Source organism: Taudactylus pleione, unplaced genomic scaffold (assembly GCF_031769625.1).
Source record: "Taudactylus pleione unplaced genomic scaffold, aTauple2 ptg000244l, whole genome shotgun sequence".
In the NCBI taxonomy this organism is placed as follows: Eukaryota; Metazoa; Chordata; class Amphibia; order Anura; family Myobatrachidae; genus Taudactylus; species Taudactylus pleione.
The window spans coordinates 8,809,963-8,832,094 of record NW_028284646.1 but is presented as its reverse complement, the minus strand read 5'-3'; the positions used below and the strand labels follow the sequence as shown (position 1 = coordinate 8,832,094).

The following is a 22,132-nucleotide window of genomic DNA, read 5'->3' as shown; positions in this document are numbered from 1 at the left end:
TTTCTGAATATAGATCTCTCTGAGATGGAGGTCTCTCAGGTGATTTCTTCCTTCCTTCCTTGGTGAATATTATAAAATAGTGACTCCCAATAACACAACCTTTCTCACTTGCTTGTGTCAGTCACTCCATATGCTCCTTTTTCCATTCCCCTGATTTAATGAGGCTGACGCTATATTTATCCCTTAACTCTGGAAAGGTCCCAGAGCTTGTGTCCGCTATTAGGCCCATAACACTTTTGAATCAAGACTTTAAAATCCTGGCTAAGGTGATTGCCAACCACCTCCAATCTATTCTTCTGTAGATGCTCACCCTGCATCAACTGGTTTTTACACATCCCCGGTTCTCTGTCAAGGGTGGCTAGACAGCTTTAGCTGCAATTGTGGATTTGTCCCAACTGTCCTGTGTTGAACCTGATATGCTCTTAAGTTTAGATGTGGAAAAGGCATTTGCATTGGTGTCCTGGACGCAAATTTGTTAAATTCAGGCTTTTGGACCTATTTTTTTCACCAGTTTCAGAGTATATTTACACAGCTACAGTTACATCTACCTCACTGGTTATTAAAAGTCTCTATAGTCCTTCTGTAACAATGTCCCATGGGACTAGTCAAGGGCTTTCCTTTGCCGCCACTTCTTTTTAACTTGCCGCTAGATCCCCTTATTAGAATACTGCAGGCTTGGGATGTATTCAAGGGTATAGATGTGGGGGTCAACTTATCGCCTTCGCTGTTGACCTCTTATATATTTATTATTTGTGATCCACAGCATTCCTTGCCAGCTATCCTGGATAAAACTGAAGAGTTTAGGAGGGTCTCTGTTTTTTGCATTAATTGTCACAAATCTGTAGCTATGATATCGGGTCGTGTAAAAATCCCATTTTGAGCTCTAGACCTTAACTTGTCTTGGGCTACCGGGTTCCTCATGTATTTGGACATCCAAAGAGATTAGTGCGCTCTATGACCTTAACATGAGATGTCTTATTAAGCATACCTTGGCAGAGCTGTCTGGTTGGCAACACCTCCTGCTATCATACATGGGTCGTGCATACCTATTTAGGTTTATTATGGGCCTGATTCAGAGTTGGGAATAGAGTAAGAAATATCAAGTAACTGTGTACCTGGACAAACCATGTTGCAATACAAGGGGTGGCAATACAGACATTTTTTTTGCATGTGGGGTAAATACTGGCTGCCTCTGTATTTAGCCCACAAATGCTGGACAGCTTTATATTTACACTACAATTTAGATATCAGTTAGACACACCCCTCCCAAATCAATATCTCTCAGCACATTTTACGTCTGCCCCACCTGTAGTGCGACATGGTTTTGACCAAGATGCACAGTTACTTGCTCTTTCTTACTCTATTCCCAACTCTGAATCAGGCCCAATGTTTCCAAAGCTTTTATACCCTCTGCAAATGTTGCCCATTCTTTTGTATTGACGGGACGCTCAATTCATTATTGGGGTATGACAGAAGTTTATTTTGCTTAATACGTTCCCTGGGATAAGTCTCCTTTAAATTATAGCAGTCCTCTCGCAATAGGGGCATTCATTTTCCTGACCTTAGATTGTATAATTATGCAGGGACCTTCCACTCACTGGAAGAGTCACACCCTGCACCCATATAATTAGTATACTTACCTCTCTGTAGTCCCACGTTGGCAGGTGCTGCAGACTTTAATCACCAGGAAAGTGGCGTAGCGGCCATGTGCACAGTAATGATGTCCTCAGGAATCAGGCTGGGGCACCATGTTCCTGAAGACCTGCACATGTGCAATAGACTGACACAAATTGGTTAAATTAGATTTTTCTAAACTACCATTTTTTTAGTGTTTGGAATCAAATTGTGATTTCCTCCAATACATTACCAGATTTTCGTTCCAACTAGTCAGATTGATAGGATAATTTTATAGTGTGTACCTAGCTTTAGGAAGTCTTAAAATGGCCATACACTTTAAGATTATCCGTCCAACCATCCAACTAGTTGGCTGGTTGGAACAATAATTTGGTAATGTATGGGAGCAAATGACAATTGACCATTTGCTCCCAAATGCTGGAAAATGGACTGAAAACGGACAAAAACAGTTGTTCGTACTAATTGTTTAAATCAAAATGATTTAACCAATTTTTGTTCCAACTAACTAGTTGGATGGCTGCACAGATAAACTGAAGGTTTTTGGCCAGCTTTTCTTATCCCATAATGCAGTCGCAACCTAATGGGGCCCATACATAGGTAGTCAATTGGGGGCAATAGATTATTGTGTAAACAAATCGTCAATGTATGGGGTTCACCGATTCCAGATTCTGACCAAAAGGCAATCGGAATTGGTAAATCAGGTTGTCCAACATGTTTGATTACACTGACCTATAGGGGCTTTAGATTGCTAGTGTATGGAGCCAACCAGTCATTTTTGCAGACCGTTACTAGTAAAATGATAATCCTTTCACGATTGACAGGTCTGTTCTTTAGTAAAAAGAAATCTGCAAATCACTGAAAAATATCAGGAAACATTAAGAAAATAAAAGGGGGAATTCAAAGGAACGCAATGTTGTTTAGCTCCGGGAATGAGTTTCTGGAGCTATTCAATTTTCTGTGCTGTAAACCCGCAACCAGGGGATTTCTGCTCGCACCCTGCTGAGGTGCGAGCAGAAATCGGTCTGAACTAGTGCCGAAATGCTAGTTGTGGGATAACCAAGTGTGCAATCAGCATTGCACACAGCACTTAATCCGGAAAGTTCTGTTTAAACTAAACTCATTAGTTGCGGTAAACGGCAACTTCCGACTTAAGTGCCGCCCGCGATGTGGACAATGGAATAGCTCTGGATACTCATTCCAGGAGCTACACAACAATCGCTTTCAATTTAATTCCCCACATAGACAGCCATTATTCCTTATTGAACAAAAATAGTTGTAACAAATTGCTATCCATAATGTGAATACATAATGGTTTCATACATAAAACACATAAATAGAAGAACTACGCTTCTAGGGGTATATTTACTTAAGTTTTTAGAAGGTTTTTGGTAGTAGAGTTGTTGCCCATAGCAACCAATCAGATTCTAGCTTTTATCTTCTAGAAGGTGCTGTATAAATGATAAGTAGAATCCGATTGGTTGCTATGGGAAAAACCTACACTTCTAAAAACCTGCTATTTAGGAAATAGGTCCCTTATATTGTTTCAAGTAATCTAACACCTGGGGAAAGACTAAAAGGTTGGGATAATTTATCAGCAGGCTGATCCTCAGAAAGTGGCAATTCATAAATCATTCCACAACTATTTAAGCCTCTTCCCCCTCTGTGACATGACTGAAACTAGTGTGCTGGTATGCTAAACTGTTTTACAACTGACTTATTGCTCTAGTATCCAAAACAGTTTAAGTAATGGGTTGTCAAAATACAACATAACTCCTTTCTGGAACATATCAGGATATGCATTGCTTCCACTGGACATGCTATAATTGTATGCATATAAACACATATACATAGGAAACCTCATAGTTGAGACATATCATTCCTTTATAATTTGTCTTGTTATCGAGTATTTTCACAAACCTATTGCTCTAGGGGCCTATGTATCAAAGTTTGATGAGAGATAGAATTGTGAGAGAGAAATTACCAACCAATCAGCTTCTACCTTAAATTTTATAGGCTGTGTTTGAAAAATGACAGTTAGGAGCTGATTGGTTTATACTTTTTCTCTCACAATTGTATCTCTCATCAAGTTTTGATACATAGGCCCCTGAATGGATTGATCAAAATATTGTAGCAAGTGGTTAGGGTGTTTGGAACTCTTAACTGAGTAATAAAAAGGGTTACTTGCTCTCCTGTAATAACTGGACATTTCTTAGTATTAATCTGGGTAAGGTGACAAAGTATATAACATTAATATTATTTTCATACCTATCCTGATTAGGCTATAATCATTACATTAATTTTCTGCGATCTATCCCTAATTTCCATGTACAGTTGCAGGTTTTAAATATCTATTCCTGCATATGTACCTATTTTATATTAACCAAATGCAAGGGAAAATAATTTAGTTACTAAGATGTTGTGCATAATGATTAATCATCACATTGCAGCACAAACTCACAAAGATAAAATTCCACCCTTTGTAAGTAGCTAATAAACAAAGAAGTAATTTATGACAGCCATTGGGTCAGTGTACAATGGACAGTGACAGTATTCTTTAGGTTTATTATCTGTCCATAAGACCTTTTTCCTATTACACATTTGAAATGGAAGGGGAACAAACATCCCCCACATGTACTACAAAAAAGTTTAATTGAACAAAATATACATACTTCGCTTTGTGAAAGAAATCTGTCTTGGCAAAGGCAATAAAAAAATATTTAATAACCATCATATATATGTAACATGAGCATTTACTATGGTTTGTCTATTTTAATATGAATATTTGACCGAAGGAAGTTCAGACATACGTACATGAAAGAAGACAGACTGTAGTTATTCTACATGCAAGTACAGTGTGTGCTATCGGTACTTGTTCTTTCTAATTAGGTAATGGAAACAAAATGATTTTTTTTCTTCTCTTGGCCTTTTTGGACAAGTAAAAACTATGCAAATCTTATGAGATGTGCAGCACTTTATACTTTGTATGACTAGGACTGGACTGGGTGAGGTTCCCTAAGGAAAGGGTGTAAAAACTTCCACTTTCCACATTACATCCCTAAGTTGGAGAGTTCTTGTTCATAGCTTGTTCAGGCAGAATGTAGCAGGTTTGTATCTGTTCTTCCTGTCATTTTTATACAAAAATCTTTTTAAATGACATTTGGTGTTCAAAAAGTTTTGTATTCGTTTCTTTGAATGCATGTTAAAAACAGAAAGGAAATGGTGTAGATTTGTTTATTGCTTGACCTAAAACCACAGCGAGAGAAACTACTAAAATGTCTGTCTTTCTTCATACACCTTTCTCTTGGTTGCTAATGTAACCCCCACTGTTGTTTGTTCTGAGGATTGTGGCAGCGAAAGGGTGTTTTATATCCATGAGAGCATGTTTGTATATATGATCCCACACTCAGATTGCTCCAAACAGAGCATGCTTCTTTACTGGAGAACAGCATATAACATCATAACCTTATGAACAGAACAGATATATAGAACTAGGAAGAAAGAAGTATGACACTACTGTTAGAGAATGCACACACTCCAGAACTGCTTTGGGTAAATCATCAGTCACATTTTCTGGGTTACATTAGCTCAGGAGGTTTATTTAAAGGGGGTACTGGCAAGGCCATGTCTTCCATGCTAAGAATAAGAAGGTTAGGGATTATGTTGGATTCAACCGCACACAGGACTTCATCATTTGATTCATGAAGTTGTCACAATTCTCCTCCCAAGTGAACTTTGTACATCATTGGTCCATTTTTGTAGCTCACCTTGCCTGCTTGCCATTTACCTACTCTAAATCATGAACAAGTACATCTTGACCAAAAGCAAAATCTTGAGTGGGTCATTGATAGGTCTGACAGAACTGTTTATACCATACCTCTTTCCTCATATCTGGCTTCATTAAAGTCCCACCGAAAACTCTTTTTCCACAAGTGCCATCATGGTAGGGCTGGCTTGCTGAGACTTGTAGTCTGCCTGTAACAAAAAATATTCTCTATTATTTAACCATTAACCCTACACGCACCGCCACCAGGGGTGCGGGGAATAGCCCATAGCTGGTTATTCCACGGGTGTGGACTTTCTGAGGAATTACAGCCCGTGGGGCTTATGTAATAGGTTGGTTTTGCCTTAAAGTGATTGCTGCTTTAAAAAATACGGGAAGACTTGTAGGAATTTCCACAGTGGCTGCAGCTCGCAACTTATAACATAAGCCCCTGGTTTGATCAGTTTTGGACTGGTAGATGTTATGGTAGGGGGATACCACACTGTATGTCTCCCTGTATAGCATTATTCCCCCTCCCCCCCCCCCCCCCAGCTGGTTTGGCCATGTCCAGGTTTTTGGAAATTTGGGGGAACTCCACTTAGTTTTTCCCTAGATTTTTCAATACCAGCCCAGGCTTAGAATTGTGGGACTGGTTGCAGATGTAAGGGCGGTATCCTACGCATGTTTTTTTATTTTAACTATTTCTATGCTTTTATCCCTAATGAAGCCTGCACAGATCATAGTGATCTGTGCAGTGCATCCCCCAAACTTGCCTGCCTCAGCGCAGATCTGTTGTTTGGGCGGGTTTGCCTTTGTTTTACAGTCAGGGTTTGGGCGGTTTTAAAACCAACTATTAGGCAATTGAGCCTTAATGATGTGACATGTACCTCACCCTTCCAACCAACAAGTAATACTCAATAATGTAGATACTGATTGTTTAGGTGGGGGTGCTACCAAAGACACATATCACATATACCTCATGGAAGGGAATGGGGAAGAAGGAGAAAGAAGTCTTTTATTTGGTGCACTCAGGAAACAAGAAAAACTCAATTTATTTGAAACGTAACTTTTATTGGAATGTTTGTCTAAAATAGTTCACATATTAAATAAAAAAATATATATTACATACAAGAAAAAAGTGAAATAAAAACAAGGTAGACACAGTAGTGGTGTGGGTATATGTGACCCTGGGCGCTCCCTGAATGTAAGCAGGCCTGGTGGGTAATGAGTTTTTCTAGTAGGAAAACTGAAGTATATGGCAATAAAATGGGTTTTACCTACGTATGAAAACATGAAACATTTAGCATACAAACTCATGAATGGGGGGGTACCCAAGGGTTATGGGTTTGGTGCAAAAATTCTTGGGGTTGGGAATGGTGGGCAAACGCCCCAACACAACGAGTAGATTCAGTCAGATTTACCAACATGTGGATTGAAGCTGGATGGGTGAGTGGGATGGACGAGGGGAATGTCCAGAGTATTCTTGGGGTTGGTGATGGTATAAAAAATAACCCACAGGATGGGTATATATATTCAATTATTCCAGTTAAAAGATAAAACTGGATACATGAAGTACTTTAGTAAAGTCGTACCGGAGGAGGAGTGAGGAGCCAGCGGGTGTTGGTTTGCAGGAATTCCGGGTGGCCCTGCAATGGCTCCACTAGTTTGTACCCAAATCGTCCGGGGATCTTTGTTTGTTGTCCTTCTGGTCCAGGAGATGACACAGGTGTAGATAGCCAACGTGTTTCGAGACTTGTAGTCTCTTCCTCAAGGCTGCTCTTGAGGAAGAGACTACAAGTCTCAAAACGCGTTGGCTATCTACACCTGGATAAATGTCATATTTGTTTCAAGATAGACACAGTGGGCCTGATTCAGACCCGGTCGCAAGCGCTGAGAGCTCGCAACCGGGTTGATGTTTGCCCACTGGGCATTCACACGACGGAGCCGGCTCCGTCGTGCGCATGCGCTAGACACGGCTAGCGATGGGTGCTCCGTCACTCCGGGTCTCGCACCAAAGGGGGCGAGCTGTCGATGGTGATTGACCCCGTTTGGTAGGCATGGCCGGGGGGTGGCTTCACAAACGGAAGTGTTCACAAGCAAACGCCTGCCGTTTGTGGGCGGCCCCACTGACATCACCAGTGATGTCAGTGGGAGAGCTTCCGGCTCTATTAGAGCCACGAGACCCTACCACAAGGGTATCGTCGCAATCCCATTGGTCGCGATGGTCTTTACCATTGCGACCATCAACCTGGCCGCTCGCTATAGCTGCGGGTGGACACCCACAGCAATGCGAGCGGCCGGGAGGCCGCTCAAAAAAACAAGCGAAAAAAAACCGCCCTGATTCAGAGCGAGCGCTCTTTCAGAGCATCCGTCTCTGAATCAGGCCCAGTGTTCAGAAAAATAAAGATTGTGTTTTAAAAACGGGTTAGCTGATTTGTTTTTATTTGTGTCTTATTTAATATCTTGAAATGTCTTCATGCACTTTAATGTTCTGACAGATTAAGTGTATCCAAATATTTGGAATATTTATAATAATAGTCACTTATTGGTGTTTGGGTTTACCGAATATATTCAATTTTATACCCCCATAGATTGTGCTATAGCAATATTCTTGTTGAGTTGAAATAGATATTCCACTTACATTGTTGCACACGTCTACTGATTGTTTAATTCCCTCTACAGTAGTAGTAGTAGTAGTAGCATTGATTTTCAAGGATAGTTGGTAGATTTCACTACAGAAGGTATAATGAATGGGTGTGGATTAACAGAGAGACAGCAAAAAGGACACTCTAACCCTAAACCTTTTTAGCCCTAAGTGCCTAACCCTAACCCTCCGGTAAGTGGCTAAGCGTAAACAACAGAAAAAATAATGTGTCGAACCATTTCTGTGTCATACTATTGACCCTGTCAGCCATTTGTCCCCGTCGACCTTCTTACATGTCGACATTTAGTGTGTCGACCTTTTGTCCCAGTCGACCTATTGACTGTCTAACATCTGGTGTCTATCTAGACTAGGGATGAGCAGTTCGGATTCTGTGGAATCTGAACCGCTCTGAACAGCGGGGATCCGAGTCCACCCGAGCTGCGGCTCAGGTGTTCTCGCCTGACTCTGATCACACATTTCGAGGGAGAACGTCATCCTTCCGACGTCGGATTCTCGCGAGAGTTGTTTTCTACATAAGGCGCCACGACCAGGACTCGGCGCCATTTCACTTGCACCTGCGCACTGCTCTGCTGAGACTCACTGGCTGTGCTGTTAAAGTGACTGTATAGGGGGTACTGATTGCACGCTGATGTATGCTGCGCTATACTCTGCTGATTAAGTGGCTGTTTCCAGAGACTCACAATGGCTGTGCTGGTAAAGTGACTGTGTATAGGGGGCACATTGCACGCTGATGTATGCTGCACTATACTCTGCTGATTAAAGTGGCTGTGTCCAGACTCACAAGTGGCTGTGTGTACAAAAAAAAAGTAAAAAAAATTTAATAAATGTAAAAAAATCCTGTTTATTTGGGAAGCCAGACAGATGGACAGATAGCGGCAGCCCGACAGCGCTGGAAATCCCGATCGTCCTCAGGTAAGTATATACTAGCCTAACCTAACCCCCCCCTATCCCTAACCCTAACCCTCCTTAGGGGTGCCTAACCCTAAACTCCCCCCCAAGTGCCTAACCCTAATCCCCCCTGTAAGTGCCTAAGCCTAACCCCCCCTTCTCCGCTGCCTAAACCTAAGTCCCCCGGTGGGGTGCCTAACCCTAAGTCCCCCCCGTGGGTGCCTATCCTTAACCCTCCCGGGAGGGTGCCCAACCCTAAGTCCCCCCCGGGTGCCCTAAACCTAACCCTACCCGCGGCTGTCTGCTCGCGGCGCCCAGCATCCCTTCGGTCGGGAAGCCAGGCGCCTGTCTCCCAGCGTCGGGAAAATATAGACGCCTGGCATTTAACCCACGCCGGGATAAAGCAGTCGGGAAGCCGGCTGTCGGGATCATGTCAGCCGGTTTCCCGATTGCATCCCGTTTATTTGTTCTGTACCCCACTGTGTACTGTATAAAAGTACTTTGACTCTGCAGGCCATACCCACCACGCACTGTGACTCCTTGGGCCGCAGCCCACAAGCACTGTGACTCTTTGGGCCTTAGCCCTCTGTGTTTCCATAACACACTAGTACTGTGACTCCGCAGTGAGTGGCAATGTTTCATAGATGTGCTTTAAACTGTCTGTGCTGCTGCTGTGTCGCTTAGTAACCAGCCAGCACACTGCAGCCTTTGGCCAATAATGGTGAAAACAATATTGTGAGCTGTGAGGTGGTCTAGATTGACTGTAAATGACTAGAAATGACTGTTATTGAGGTTAATAATACTCTAGGAACAAAAAAAAAAGCCCAAATTATGTGTCCGGAACCCATAATATATCCCTTTTGGAATAGGGAATTAGTATTAAGGCAGTGCTATGAATTCTACCAATTATTTTAGCATCTGGAAATATAGCATTTGAATTACTACTGAGAATTTAGGTAATTGTAATAATCCAAATAGTGTTACAAGGGTCTAGCATTTGGTGTGCTGCCCAAGAAAGATTTTTCGTTATCACTTGTAGCATACAGAAAACCACGTGGGTATGTTGGTATCATTGCACTTCATTTATTTGATTAACAAACTTTTTTCTTTCTACCCACCATAGTTTAGTTCACAAATCTTCAAATATTGTTATATAATTGGTATTAGGTGTGCTTCACAAAAATGGTTTATTATTAACACCCTGAGTATACAAGGAGTTACGTGTGTATACTGGTATTGCAGTATTTTATATATTTAGTTAGCAGTTTCTATTCTCCTCACAATAGTTTATTTCATGTGTCTTAATATGTTATCATCGGGATAATTAACAGAATTTACTGCAACAATATAATAAAACCTTTAAAAAGGAGTATCCATGGTTTGTTTCAGTCCAGCTAGTTTTTAGTAAAATATAATTCCCTTGAAGGAAATTATGGTTAGAGGGTGTTTACAATGTTACAAAATTTGTATCTATATTGCAACAAGTGGTTTGTTATTGCTATTGACATCATACACTTATCAGTATGTATGTCCCAGCCTAAACGCATATATTGTACTCAATCTGCAATCCCAGCCTAACTGCATATAATGTACTCAATCTGTTATCCCAGCCTAACTGCATATAATGTACTCAATCTGTAATCCCAGCCTAACTGCATATAATGTACTCAATCTGTAATCCCAGTCTAACTGCATATAATGTACTCAATCTGTTATCCCAGCCTAACTGCATATAATGTACTCAATCTGTAATCCCAGCCTAACTGCATATAATGTACTCAATCTGTAATCCCAGCCTAACTGCATATAATGTACTCAATCTGTAATCCCGGCCTAACCGCATATAATGTACTCAATCTGTTATCCCAGCCTAACAGCCTATAATGTACTCAATCTGTTATCCCAGCCTAACAGCATTTAATGTACTCAATCTGTTATCCCAGCCTAACAGCATTTAATGTACTCAATCTGTATTCGCAGCCTAACCGCATATAATGTACTCAATCTGTAATCCCAGCCTAACATCATATAATGTACTCAATCTGTAATCTGGGCTGTCCTCCCACAGAAGTTATATCAATCTGTGGTTTATTAGCTCTTCTTCTTAGTAAAAGCACTTATATACGGGAACCACATTCCACTGCTATGCCTGTATAATTATATCGTGAGAGTGTATCCCATTTAGTCATGCAGATAAACATCTAAAATATTACTTTAATTATATATAGATGGTGAATATGTTGGATGCACGAGGAAGGTTTCTTAGACTTTTTGTGACGTTTCTTTATACTGTAAGTGCCTGCCATTATTGGGTGAATGTTTTGAACTCTTGTTTGCTTTATTAGGTTTTCCTGACTGATGCTGAAATGTGTGGGTTGTTTTATGTAATTATTTATTTATTTTTCAAGATCACTAATACCCTTTTCAGATCGCTATTGGCGGGTTGCACGTGGGATTTGTACACTCGACGAACCCGGTTGCGACCCGTCTGAGACCCCTTTCAGACTGGCGGCTCAACCCAGGAATAATGCCGGGTAGATGACGCCACCGCCATTGCTGCTGAGCCGGCATTTGGAGATGATCTAATCTCTAAGTGCTGACTCTCCCTATGCAGTGAACGGGACCCGGGTCACCTCGACCCAGGTTACCCATTCACACCACACCGCGAGCCGTGTTGAACTCGTGTTCAACCCTGCTCGTTACCCAGGTAGAAATGCCGGGTCGCTCAATCCAGGTTATTTCAACTGGGCCCTTTCACACTGCGCAGTAACCCAGGTTGCTGCGCGTTCATGTGCCGTGTTATTTTATGGCAGTGTGAAAGGGGTATTAAATCACTACTTAAATGTATGCGCAACCATAACCATTTGTAAAATGTGTCATACAACAGAATTCTACTTAAATACTGCTGAGGTCTGTTGTGTTGTATGTGGACGCTGTAAGACAGATTAATGCGTCTTTACATGCCACCATCAGTTGCAAAAAATCTAAAATTTCACCAGCCTGTGACAGGTGCAGGTTCTCCATCTGACCGTGGCCTCCTATGCTTGCAGCTGTGCACCTGTGAATGCAGCCGCTTGCATTGACACTTCCGTAATACGACCATAGAACTGCCTATTTTTGTGTGCACTATTAACCTCCTCCTTGTTACTGCCCAAGAACTCCCATCACTCAGCTTCGTGAACATTGACTTTGTGTGCGGGTCTAAATTGGGTCCTATGTGTTCACTTTAAGGTGATATATTTTTTATTTAATCTACTGCAAATTCCATATTCTATGCTCTCTGGACTCCTATATGATACATTTACTTCACGGAGAGACCCAGAGCCCGACTCTTGAGTTGGATGCAAAATGAACACAATGCTGATATTCACGTAGCTGAGTGACTATTTGAAATGCGCATGAAAAATACTGAAAATCCAAAGGCGCATGTGTTGCCCTGAGTGTACACACAAACATGCTATTGCAATCGGCTCAGATGGTATCAGAAATTGAGCAGCAAAGTGATGGGCGGTGAGTGGGAGGCATGTCAGTGTCAGTGCTTTGCTTCTGCAGAAACCATGTTCAGATGGAATAATTGCATCTGCCTGGCTGGTGGAAGTGACGATGGTGCACTGATGGTGGCATGTCAAGAGTCACTGGAGGTGTAACGGCGTGCAGAAGCACTGAAAGTGGACATCTCAGCGCTTGCACAATCAGGCGTATGTGGGTACCCAAGGGGAAGGCCAAAACTATAATTTGCATATTATCTCTCCCGCTACTCCACCAACAGCCACAAGAGCGGACATAGCAGTGTTCGACTATAATGGAAGTAAGAAGCTTTTGTCTGCTGCCTATTGAGGTTCTGTTTGGGAGATGGAGATCATATTCTGCCATATACAGTATGTGAGAAGAATGTGTTATGACGATTTTCAGACTATCTTTCCTATTCAGTACTTACCCTCCCTATATGGATGGAGTAGGTTTTATTAGCTGAATTGGTGCAATATGGCAATAATCTAGCCCCCTCCATTGTGTTTCGTTGTGTTCTGTTCTTGTGGGACACTTGAACATAATAGAAGATCATCTAACTTCATTCTTCAGTGGGAGAAATTGCATCTCTCAACCATCTGTTTAGCATATTCCCTTTCTCCAAGCTTTTTACAGCCTGTTTTTTTATCTATGGAGATGTTGAGGGTGTAATTTTAGACAACATCTGTTTTCTCATTCCATTCAGTTGTTTTTTTTAAAGTGTTTGAGGGAAAAATATATACTTTGAGGTTTAAGTAGACGTGTAAAACTGGCATAAACATGTACCTAGATGCATAAAAAATCAGCTGTCTCCCCACTTGTTACTTATCTTCATGATCAATTCTATTTGTATTATACAGTAAACCGCCAAAATTATGAAAAGGAAGTCCAAAATTGTATTTATTTCCTAAACATATATTGTTTGACTATTTTCATACAGTCATTGCTTAAGTACTGTTTGTTCCATAGTTTTTGTACCAGTTTCAAACTGGTGGAGATTGCATCTCATGCGATATTTTGTAAATGGACCTATTGTGCACTTTCCTGTTGCACCTCGGGAGAGATTAATATTGCTAGATGCACTTTCCAAATGTATGAGGTTCAAACACAGATAAATGTCCATGTTTAATAATTCATTTAAGCTTTAAGTAAGGCTAAAGCAAGTTGTATTTTGGGAATTGGTATGAAAGGCTGCCGGTTCGATTCCCGGCAGCGCCTGGCCGACAACAGCAGAGTTCCCGGCAGCAGAAGCCCGACAGCGCTGGAAATCCTGATCGTGGATAGGTAAGTACTAACTAACCTAACCCCCTAACCCTCCTTAGGGGTGTCTAACCCTAACCTCCACCCCAAGTGCCTAACCCTGATCCCCCCCCCCCCTTTTCCGCTTCCTAAACCTGTCCCCCGGGAGGGTGCCTAATCCTGAGTCCCCCCCGGAGGTGCCTAACCCTAACCCCCCCTCCCCCTAGCCTAATTCCTAACTCCTAACTCTCCCGGGGGGGTGCCTAACCCTAAGTCCCCCCCCGGGTGCCCTAAACCTAACCCCCCCCTGTGGCTGTCCGCTCGCGGCGCCCGGCATCCCGATTGAAGGGCGCCTGTCTCCCGGTGTCAGGGAAATGTCAGGCGTCTACATCTAGACGCCCGGCATTTCATCCCTCGTCGGGATATGTCAGTTGGGAAGCGGCAGCCGGCTTCCCGATTGTATACCGTATTTTGGCTGTATAGTGATAGGAAATGTGACTTTTACTCTTTTGCATCAGAATCCACCTCTCCACTGTTGAAAATGATGTGTGTGCAGGTTGTTGATATTGCAGTTATTTATTCACACACCACAGGGCCGGTGCAAGGTTTCTAGGCAAACTAGGCAAAGCTACACAATATGCTCATGTTCCCCCAATACCTTCCGCCCAACCACTCAAATACAAACTTGACTTTTTAAAATATTGGTATATTGATTTTTAGAGTTATTATGTTCATTATAAAAAAACACTAAAACAATACAGCAAAAACATTAACTTTGTGACCATCATACAATACTAAGAGAATTTTTTGTCCTCCATACAATAGATACTGAGAGCAGTTTTGTGACTACCGTACAATACCAAGAGCATTTAGTGACTGACAAATAACAGATACTGAGAGCATATTTGTGACTGCTATACATTACCAAGAGCATTTTTGTCACCGCCAAACAATAGATACTGAGAAAATTTTGGTGGCGGCCATGCAATACCAAGAGTATTTTTATCACAGACATACAATAGATACTGAGAACATTTTTGTGACGGCCATGCAATACCAAGAGCATTTTAGTGACCACTATACAATTAATACTGACAGCATTTTGAGACCGCCAATAAAAACGTTAAACCATTCACCTTATCCTTACTACATCAACCCCTTTACCCTCATAATAAAACCCTTATACTTATCAACTTTTATAAACGGTGACAATCCCATCCCCCACACAAGCCCCTCTCCCCCCAGCTCCACTTACCTGTTGCTGATCTTCTCACCACTGTCAAACTGCACACTGTTGTTGTCTCTTGCAGCCTCAGGAAGCAGGTCCCGTTCTGCTGGTGAGGAGCTAGAACCACTGGGGAGGAGGTGGGAGAAGACTCCTGCACAACTGACTGGGCTCCCTATTTTGTGGTGGGGGGTGCAAGGCACCACCTTCCCTGCCTGCATTAAGATGCCCCTGCAGTCATGATGGACAGTGGGGGTGGGTGAAGGTTTAAATGGATGGCAAGCTCATTTATTGCAGGAAAGGTAGGGTGGCATGGTCCGTGCGCCCACGCAACACTGGACTCATTGCAGCACATGACTCATCAGTCATGTGACTGTTAGTGACGTGAGCAGCCTGCCCTGGATCAGGAAGTGGCAAAGTGCAGGCAAGTGTAGCAGCGGCTGGTAAGATACGTGGCCACCGCCAGTGTTCTATAGATGAAGGATGTTTTTTAGAGACATCCTTCATTTATGTTGTTGGCAGACTCAGTGGCGCCCCCACAGGACCCGGCACCCTAGGCAGCTGCCTAATGGTAGCACTGGCCCTGACACACCAGTGGATGACTCAAACTATGAACAGCCCAGTTACTTAACTAGTTCTGTTGGTTTATTGAAGTACAGTAGGAACAGCTGCACTCACTGTTACATGCACAATGGTGATGGAACGGAGCTTGAGCAAAGCAAGGTTCTATACAGATCACCAGCAGGTGAGTGTATGCTGCTTGCAGGTAGCGGTGCAGAATGCTGGATTAGCTTTATATGTATGTCTCCCACCATTTGACTCTTACACAGCAAAACAAGGATTGCCCTGCACATGTTCAGTAGTGGCCATCTTGGAACAGCGCATGAAGCCTCCCTGGAGGAACAGGAAGATCAGAGTCTGCGCAATATCCTTTTCTAGGGGCTGAGTTGCATGCAAAGTGGCTGTAGTTGCGGGTAGCCACAGAACCCTGATATACTAATGTGTGAACCCGTTGGACTAATATAGGGATTCATGTGTCTGCAGGTGGAAGGTTGTACTGCACATTGATTTTATGCCAGCTGCCGCAACCATCGTTATTGTTGTCAGTACTTGCACCAGTCCCATGCTAGGTGCAAGAGATCTGTCAGAAATAGGTTTCCCTTCCCCAAATGCACCCCTCAAATGTGCACTGAGCTTTAGATACACACCCATGACACTACCACAAGACAGGGCAGTTCAATGTGCTTGCATTGTTGCTCCCCAGTTCACACCCCGTAACACCCCAATTTCAAATAAAGACAGATCTGGCCGAGTTCTGTACAACTTAGAATTTGGTATGCACAGTGGTCCGTCCAAATCAGAATTCGCCCCCTAGCTTGCAGGCGCATCTCCTGAGAATAGGAAGAATTTGTATCCACTAGGGCAACCAAACATGTTTGAACTTTACCAGCTTCCAATTGAAAACATATTGCAATTATGGTTTTGAACAATGGAGTAATTATAATTGTTGTTTTATACATACTTGCCGACAATCTGGACGCCCCCGTTCGGGATAGGTGGGCGGCAATATACAATGCTGATAACATAATTGGCGTGGTTACGATGACTTGATTCAGTACAAATCTCGTCATTGGCTGCCCAGCGCATCCAATTTACTTGGGGAAGTGGGAGCCACTGGGCAGACTGGCACACTGCAGGGCACTTGTATGCTTGTCTGGGCCTGGGAGCAGCACCCAGTTTTTGTTACCATGCCGGCTATTTCGGTAGGGCAGGCAAGTATGGTTTTATATCCGCTTATGGTCTGATAAATACTTCAACACTTTAAATGACCACTTAACGTAAAATATGACTTTTATATAAATTCAGAACTACAACACCTGACTTGGATTTCCCAGCATGTTAGGTGCATCTAAACACTAATGCTTGGAGTTTTATTGGTTAAGATGGTCACTTTTTCCAAAATAGTGATGGTTATAAAAGACAGCATTGCCCAACCTAACTGCTCTGTCTGTGGCCAGATATACATGGGGCTTTTAGTGTTTGATCAACTTGTATTTTAGGTGTAGTTATAAATGGAGATCAAATGATGATTTATTCATTTAAATCTCTAATTCAAAAGTTAATAAACTGCAAATGGTACATGATTAAGATACTTATAATGACCCCGCAAAGTGAGCATAGAGCCCCTTCCCCTCAGCCCTGGGCTCTGTACTGTATGGTGATATGCCGTACTCTGAGATGCAGTGACTCAGAACTATGATGGCCCCATCTTGAAGTTCCACTGCAACTGCAAACATGATCCACCAATCTCTAAAGTTTCAGTATCTCAGTCCAGTATAACAGTGTTTCCCAACTCCAGTCTTTTGGAGCCCCTAACAGTGCATATTTTCCAGATCTCTTTGTGGGTGCACAGGTGTATTCTTTACTTGCTGACACATGTAGGGTTTTTTTATTTCACTTGTGAAACTTAGGAGATCTGTAAAACATGCACTGTTAGGAGTCCCCAATGCCTGGAGTTGGGAACACTGCAGTATAAAAAATAGAATGGCAACAAGTTAGTACTTTAGTATGTTTTACCCTCTTCTCGGTGCCATGGTCATTGTACTGCTCTCCCATGTGAATAGCTAACAAGTGCTGCTTGTATACCATATGAAAATACAGTATAATATGCTATATGACAATTTATATTAAAGGTGGCAACTTTTAAAATTGTTTGGGAGTGCTCATGCACACATCCATATGACTGAAAAATTCTGTGCATTGATATGGACAGTGGCAGTACCCACAGTGCTGGCTCCCATGGCTGTCATCAATATTAACACCTGCTTATTTAGCCATAGTATAATCCATAGGGGCAATATATCAATTAAATTACTACTTTCAATCCTGCCAACCTTTCAATATGTAGTGTTTTTTTCTTTTTTTTTTTTTTTAAACAAATTATATTTTAGATTAAGTATACTCATCACTTACTATATGTTCATGATAATGCAGTCTGTAACTTTTCTTTGATATAATGTCACCAAGTGATGAAGTGCCTCATTCCTCAGTGTTGTTACTAGTTACTTCCTAGAAAAGTTGTGTACACTTTTGCAGAAAATTAACCCATCCCTTACTGTGAATATTAAAGGCCACACAATTCCACACTGACAAGAAGCTCTGTGTTGAGTCATTTCATGTTCATCCTGCACTGATTTTATTTTCAATATCCTAAATGTTCTACTGATATAGTATTTCCTTTGCTATCTATATTGTATCTAGAATGAATGGAAAGTTTTAAAATGATTGGTTACTGGTGATGTTGATGTGAGTATTTGTTATCTATCAGAATAGTACCTAAAAAACACAGGATATGCCAGTCCAGGGGTCCTGCAATTTTCCACATTACTGTGGTTAGTGACAGCTGTCAGATTTTCCATATGCACCAGAGAGCATTGTGCCAGGTCCAACTTTGCCGCTAATGTAAATGTAGTTTCTCCACAGCTTTACAGAATAAGCGAATTCTCATATTTACGCAAACCAGGCACTTTGCACATGGAAATCTGGAACGTACGTTGATGTTGTACATAAGTCATTAACAGGATCACTCCTAAACTGTTCCTTTTCTTCATGATCTTATCAGTGACACCTAACCACAAAAATATATTATATAATTTTGCCTTATACTCGGCAGAACTCTGGGAAATTCTAAAGTCTCCTGCATATTTCAGGAGGGTAGGCAGGTATGCATACATTATATATCCATGTATCATATCTCCAAATATTTACATTCGTTAAATGTGGATAAAATAAACCCTGTGCAAATGCATCCAAACCCCACCAAAAAACTCACATTTTTTGCTATACTCTTTTTGAGGATGGCACACTGAGGCGGGTAAGGGAGGTGTGCTTTATGATACTTGTTAAGATGGCTTATCTTACATTGTATATTAGATAGATAGAAGTCCCATATGCTCTGTGTTTCCCCAGGGGAGGGAGGGAAGTCTACTGGACAAAGTATGCAGTAAGAAGGTAGAATGTAAAAAAAAGTCAGTCTCATGGGCGTGTTATGGGAGTGTGGCAGGCGTGACCATGAAAGCGGCTGCGTTCCCAAATGCACAGCTGCAGATGCCATGTTCAGACAAAGAAACTGCACCTGCCTTAGTGTTGATCGTGCACCAATGGTGGCAACAAAAGGAACCGGCTTTACAATGTGCAGAGACGCTGGAAGTGGGCGTCTCAGTGCTTGGACATTTAAGGCACATATCCACTACACGATAAAAATGAACGATTACAACATCATTATCGTTCAATCGTTTATTAATTGCGCAGTGAATTTGCCGGCAACGACCAGCGATGCGCACTCTTGCTGGTCGTTTTTGGCATCTGTCATCGCCTGAACATGCAGGCCAACCTGCTGATATCGACAGGTTGTGCATGTTCGGGGATGAGTGAGGGTGCCTGCAGTGAACGACATATCGTTCAGTGTGGGCACATTATCCACTGCATAATACATAACCCCCAACTGTCCCGCATTCAGCGGGACAGTCCAGTTTTTCTGGGACTGTCCTGCTGTCCCACCCGCAGACTGCAGTGTCCCTCGGTGGGGGAGAAAGTTGGGGAGAGCACAGAAGGTGAAAAGATGCTGTGTGCATGCGCACAGCATCTGTTCACCATTGTAGGGAGAGCCTGGGGGCTGCTCATCATCTCAGAGAGTGCTGGGCACTCCCCCTATAGTGACGAAAATGAGGGTTACCGCAAGGCTCCGCCCTGTATTCACAAGTGCCCGCCCCTTCCCATGAAGCCACACACTCCTTTTCGGGCACCCGCCTCCGGCGCCCGAAGTGTCCCTATTCTTGGTGCACAGAAGTTAGGTGGTACGACAATATAAGGAACGATTACGATGTTGTAATCGTATAGTCGTTCTACACCCGTGTAGTGGATATGCACCTTCAGACAAAGGCTACACCAGGGGAGGGCTGACTCTAGCATTTGCATAGCTGCCGCGACTCTGGCAACAGACACAAAAGTGGAAGCAACAGCATCCAGCTCTGAATCAGGCACTCTGTGAACAAGTCTTTGATGGTTGTCATGACAACTCTCTTAATGTCAGTTTTACAACAAAAAGTAACTTTTTTTTGTACATGAAAAAGATTTTATGGAATTATATTTATTACATTCTCTTGAAATCCTACACTTAAAAATGCTCATTAACATAATGATTGTGTCTTCATGCAGGATGGCATTTTGTGCTGAAAGACTAAAAGCGCAGGGAGAATGGGAAGTCTGGAAAATCTGGATCTAGAGGAGTTCCCTCCCCCACCACCTGAAGGTAAATCTACATCAAACACTTACAGATACATTTTTTCGGATGCAAAAAACCGGGGGAAGGGGGGTGGTTTACGCCGGGTTGTCTTTCGACAATTTTTTTTCTTGGTACCCAATAACACCTCGTTCTTTTTCCCGTCTAAAACTTTCCGTTATTCTCATGATAAAACATAGGATCCGTGAAAAGTCGCAAGCCTATGTATTTTCACTGCCAAAAGGGCTTCTTATCACGGATTTGGTTTCGCCTGCCTGAGGTAGGCGGAACAAAATCCCCAATAAGTGCCGGCATCGTGGCTAATTGGATAGCCCCGGGCAAGGTAAATAGCCGCACTTATTTACCATTGCTAGTATGATATCGGTCAATGTGTTTAGTAATAAATGATATCATCAAGTCTTGTCACATGGTGGGCTTCAAAATTTGTACTACGTTTCTGTACATAGAGGAGAAATGTAAAAAAATGGTCGTAGGGTTAATAAATATTTGTTAAAGAAATATTGATCTCACCGGTGCACTACAGGTCCCAGCTAGTCCTGTCATGTCCAATTTATATGTTTTAAAGGGGTAAATAAAGGCTGTATGGAGGGAGTCTTTTTTTTATTTATTTTTTTAAATAAAATAATTTTAGACACAGTGTGTACAGATGCACTGCAGGACCAAGAAGGCGCTGTCTGCATGCACATGCTGGTACTTGTGGTTTTCATTTAAATTGCGTATGACAGGGCTAGTTAGGACCTGTAGTGTGTCAGAACGAACAATATTTATTCTCTTTAACCAATATTTATTATTCAAACACCAACTTCCCAATGTGTGTGGGGAATAGCCCTATCGCTATAAGCACATTCTTCCAAGGGAGGGAAGGCTGCATTATTTGTGCTGGCCTCACTTCCCTAGGGATCCAGTCCCATGCTGACTGGCCTAGGACTGGTTTAACCACTGCCAGGCTTACAGGCCCAGTGCTGGTTAGTAAATTGGGAGGGGGTGCCCACACTTTTCTTGTTTTCCATGTTTTAATTTTTTAGCAAAATCATCCAGACAAGGCTGCGCAGATCTTAAGTACCCATACAGCACTTCAAGACTACGCCGAGTTTAGAATATAATTACTTTTAGTAAATGTAAAGGTTTTGATCATTGATCCGCTGCGCTTTCCACCTACCTACCACTTGGTAAACTTTGCCCAAGATGTTTATTAAAAATGAAAATCCTGGTGGCTTTTTGGCACCACTACATTGTATGCTAAATACTATGTACTAGAGTAGTACTTATTAATGTTTTTATTCAGCTTATGTACCAACCTGACTTGTAAGAAGTATTTACTCTTTATTTGCAGAATTGTGCTTTAAGTCTGATTATTACTGAACAGAACATTTAGCTCTGCCTGGTGGTTCATTGTTCACAAGTGATGTTTTTTATTCTAGCAGAAGGGAAATTGCTGGAGCAGGGTGATATGAGGGGGCAGTGTGGTGGAGAGGGCTGAAAACAGAATGTGAATTGTTCCCATCAAAGATCCCTTGTCACTGGTGCTTGACACACTTTGAGGCCTTCATGAAAAGGGAAGATTATTTAAAATGGCAGACTGCACAACTCATATATGACAAATACTCATCAATTGTTTGCTACAATAGTAGTTAGATTGAGAAAATGCACATGCTTTTTTCCATTCCACTCTTTAAACGTGTGCTCTCACAATTCACCCATTGTCCCTCTCTAAACAGGCATAGCATTATGGAATTAATATTATTATATAAAATACATGTTATTCAGTGATTTCATTGGTTTTTGTTACATAGGACTAAAACATTTTGCTCAGTTAAGAGTAAGTAAAGTTACTATTAGACATTTTGTGCATGTATGTGCATGTGTCTCTGTGCATCTGTGTGTGTGTATGTGTGTATATATATATATATA

At 42.0% G+C, this 22,132-nt stretch overlaps 1 protein-coding gene across 2 annotated transcripts in view; it reads left to right on the top strand.

The window, feature by feature from the left end:
* The window catches only part of ARHGEF10 (Rho guanine nucleotide exchange factor 10), a 154,862-nt gene that overhangs the window by 13,119 nt on the left and 119,611 nt on the right, over positions 1–22,132 (top strand). For both annotated transcript variants that reach the window (XM_088479699.1, XM_088479698.1), the window contains exon 2: positions 20,137–20,230. In XM_088479699.1, the coding sequence (XP_088335825.1) occupies positions 20,176–20,230 (55 nt within the window). In that variant the 5' untranslated portion in view covers positions 20,137–20,175. The remainder of the gene's footprint in view (positions 1–20,136; positions 20,231–22,132) is intronic.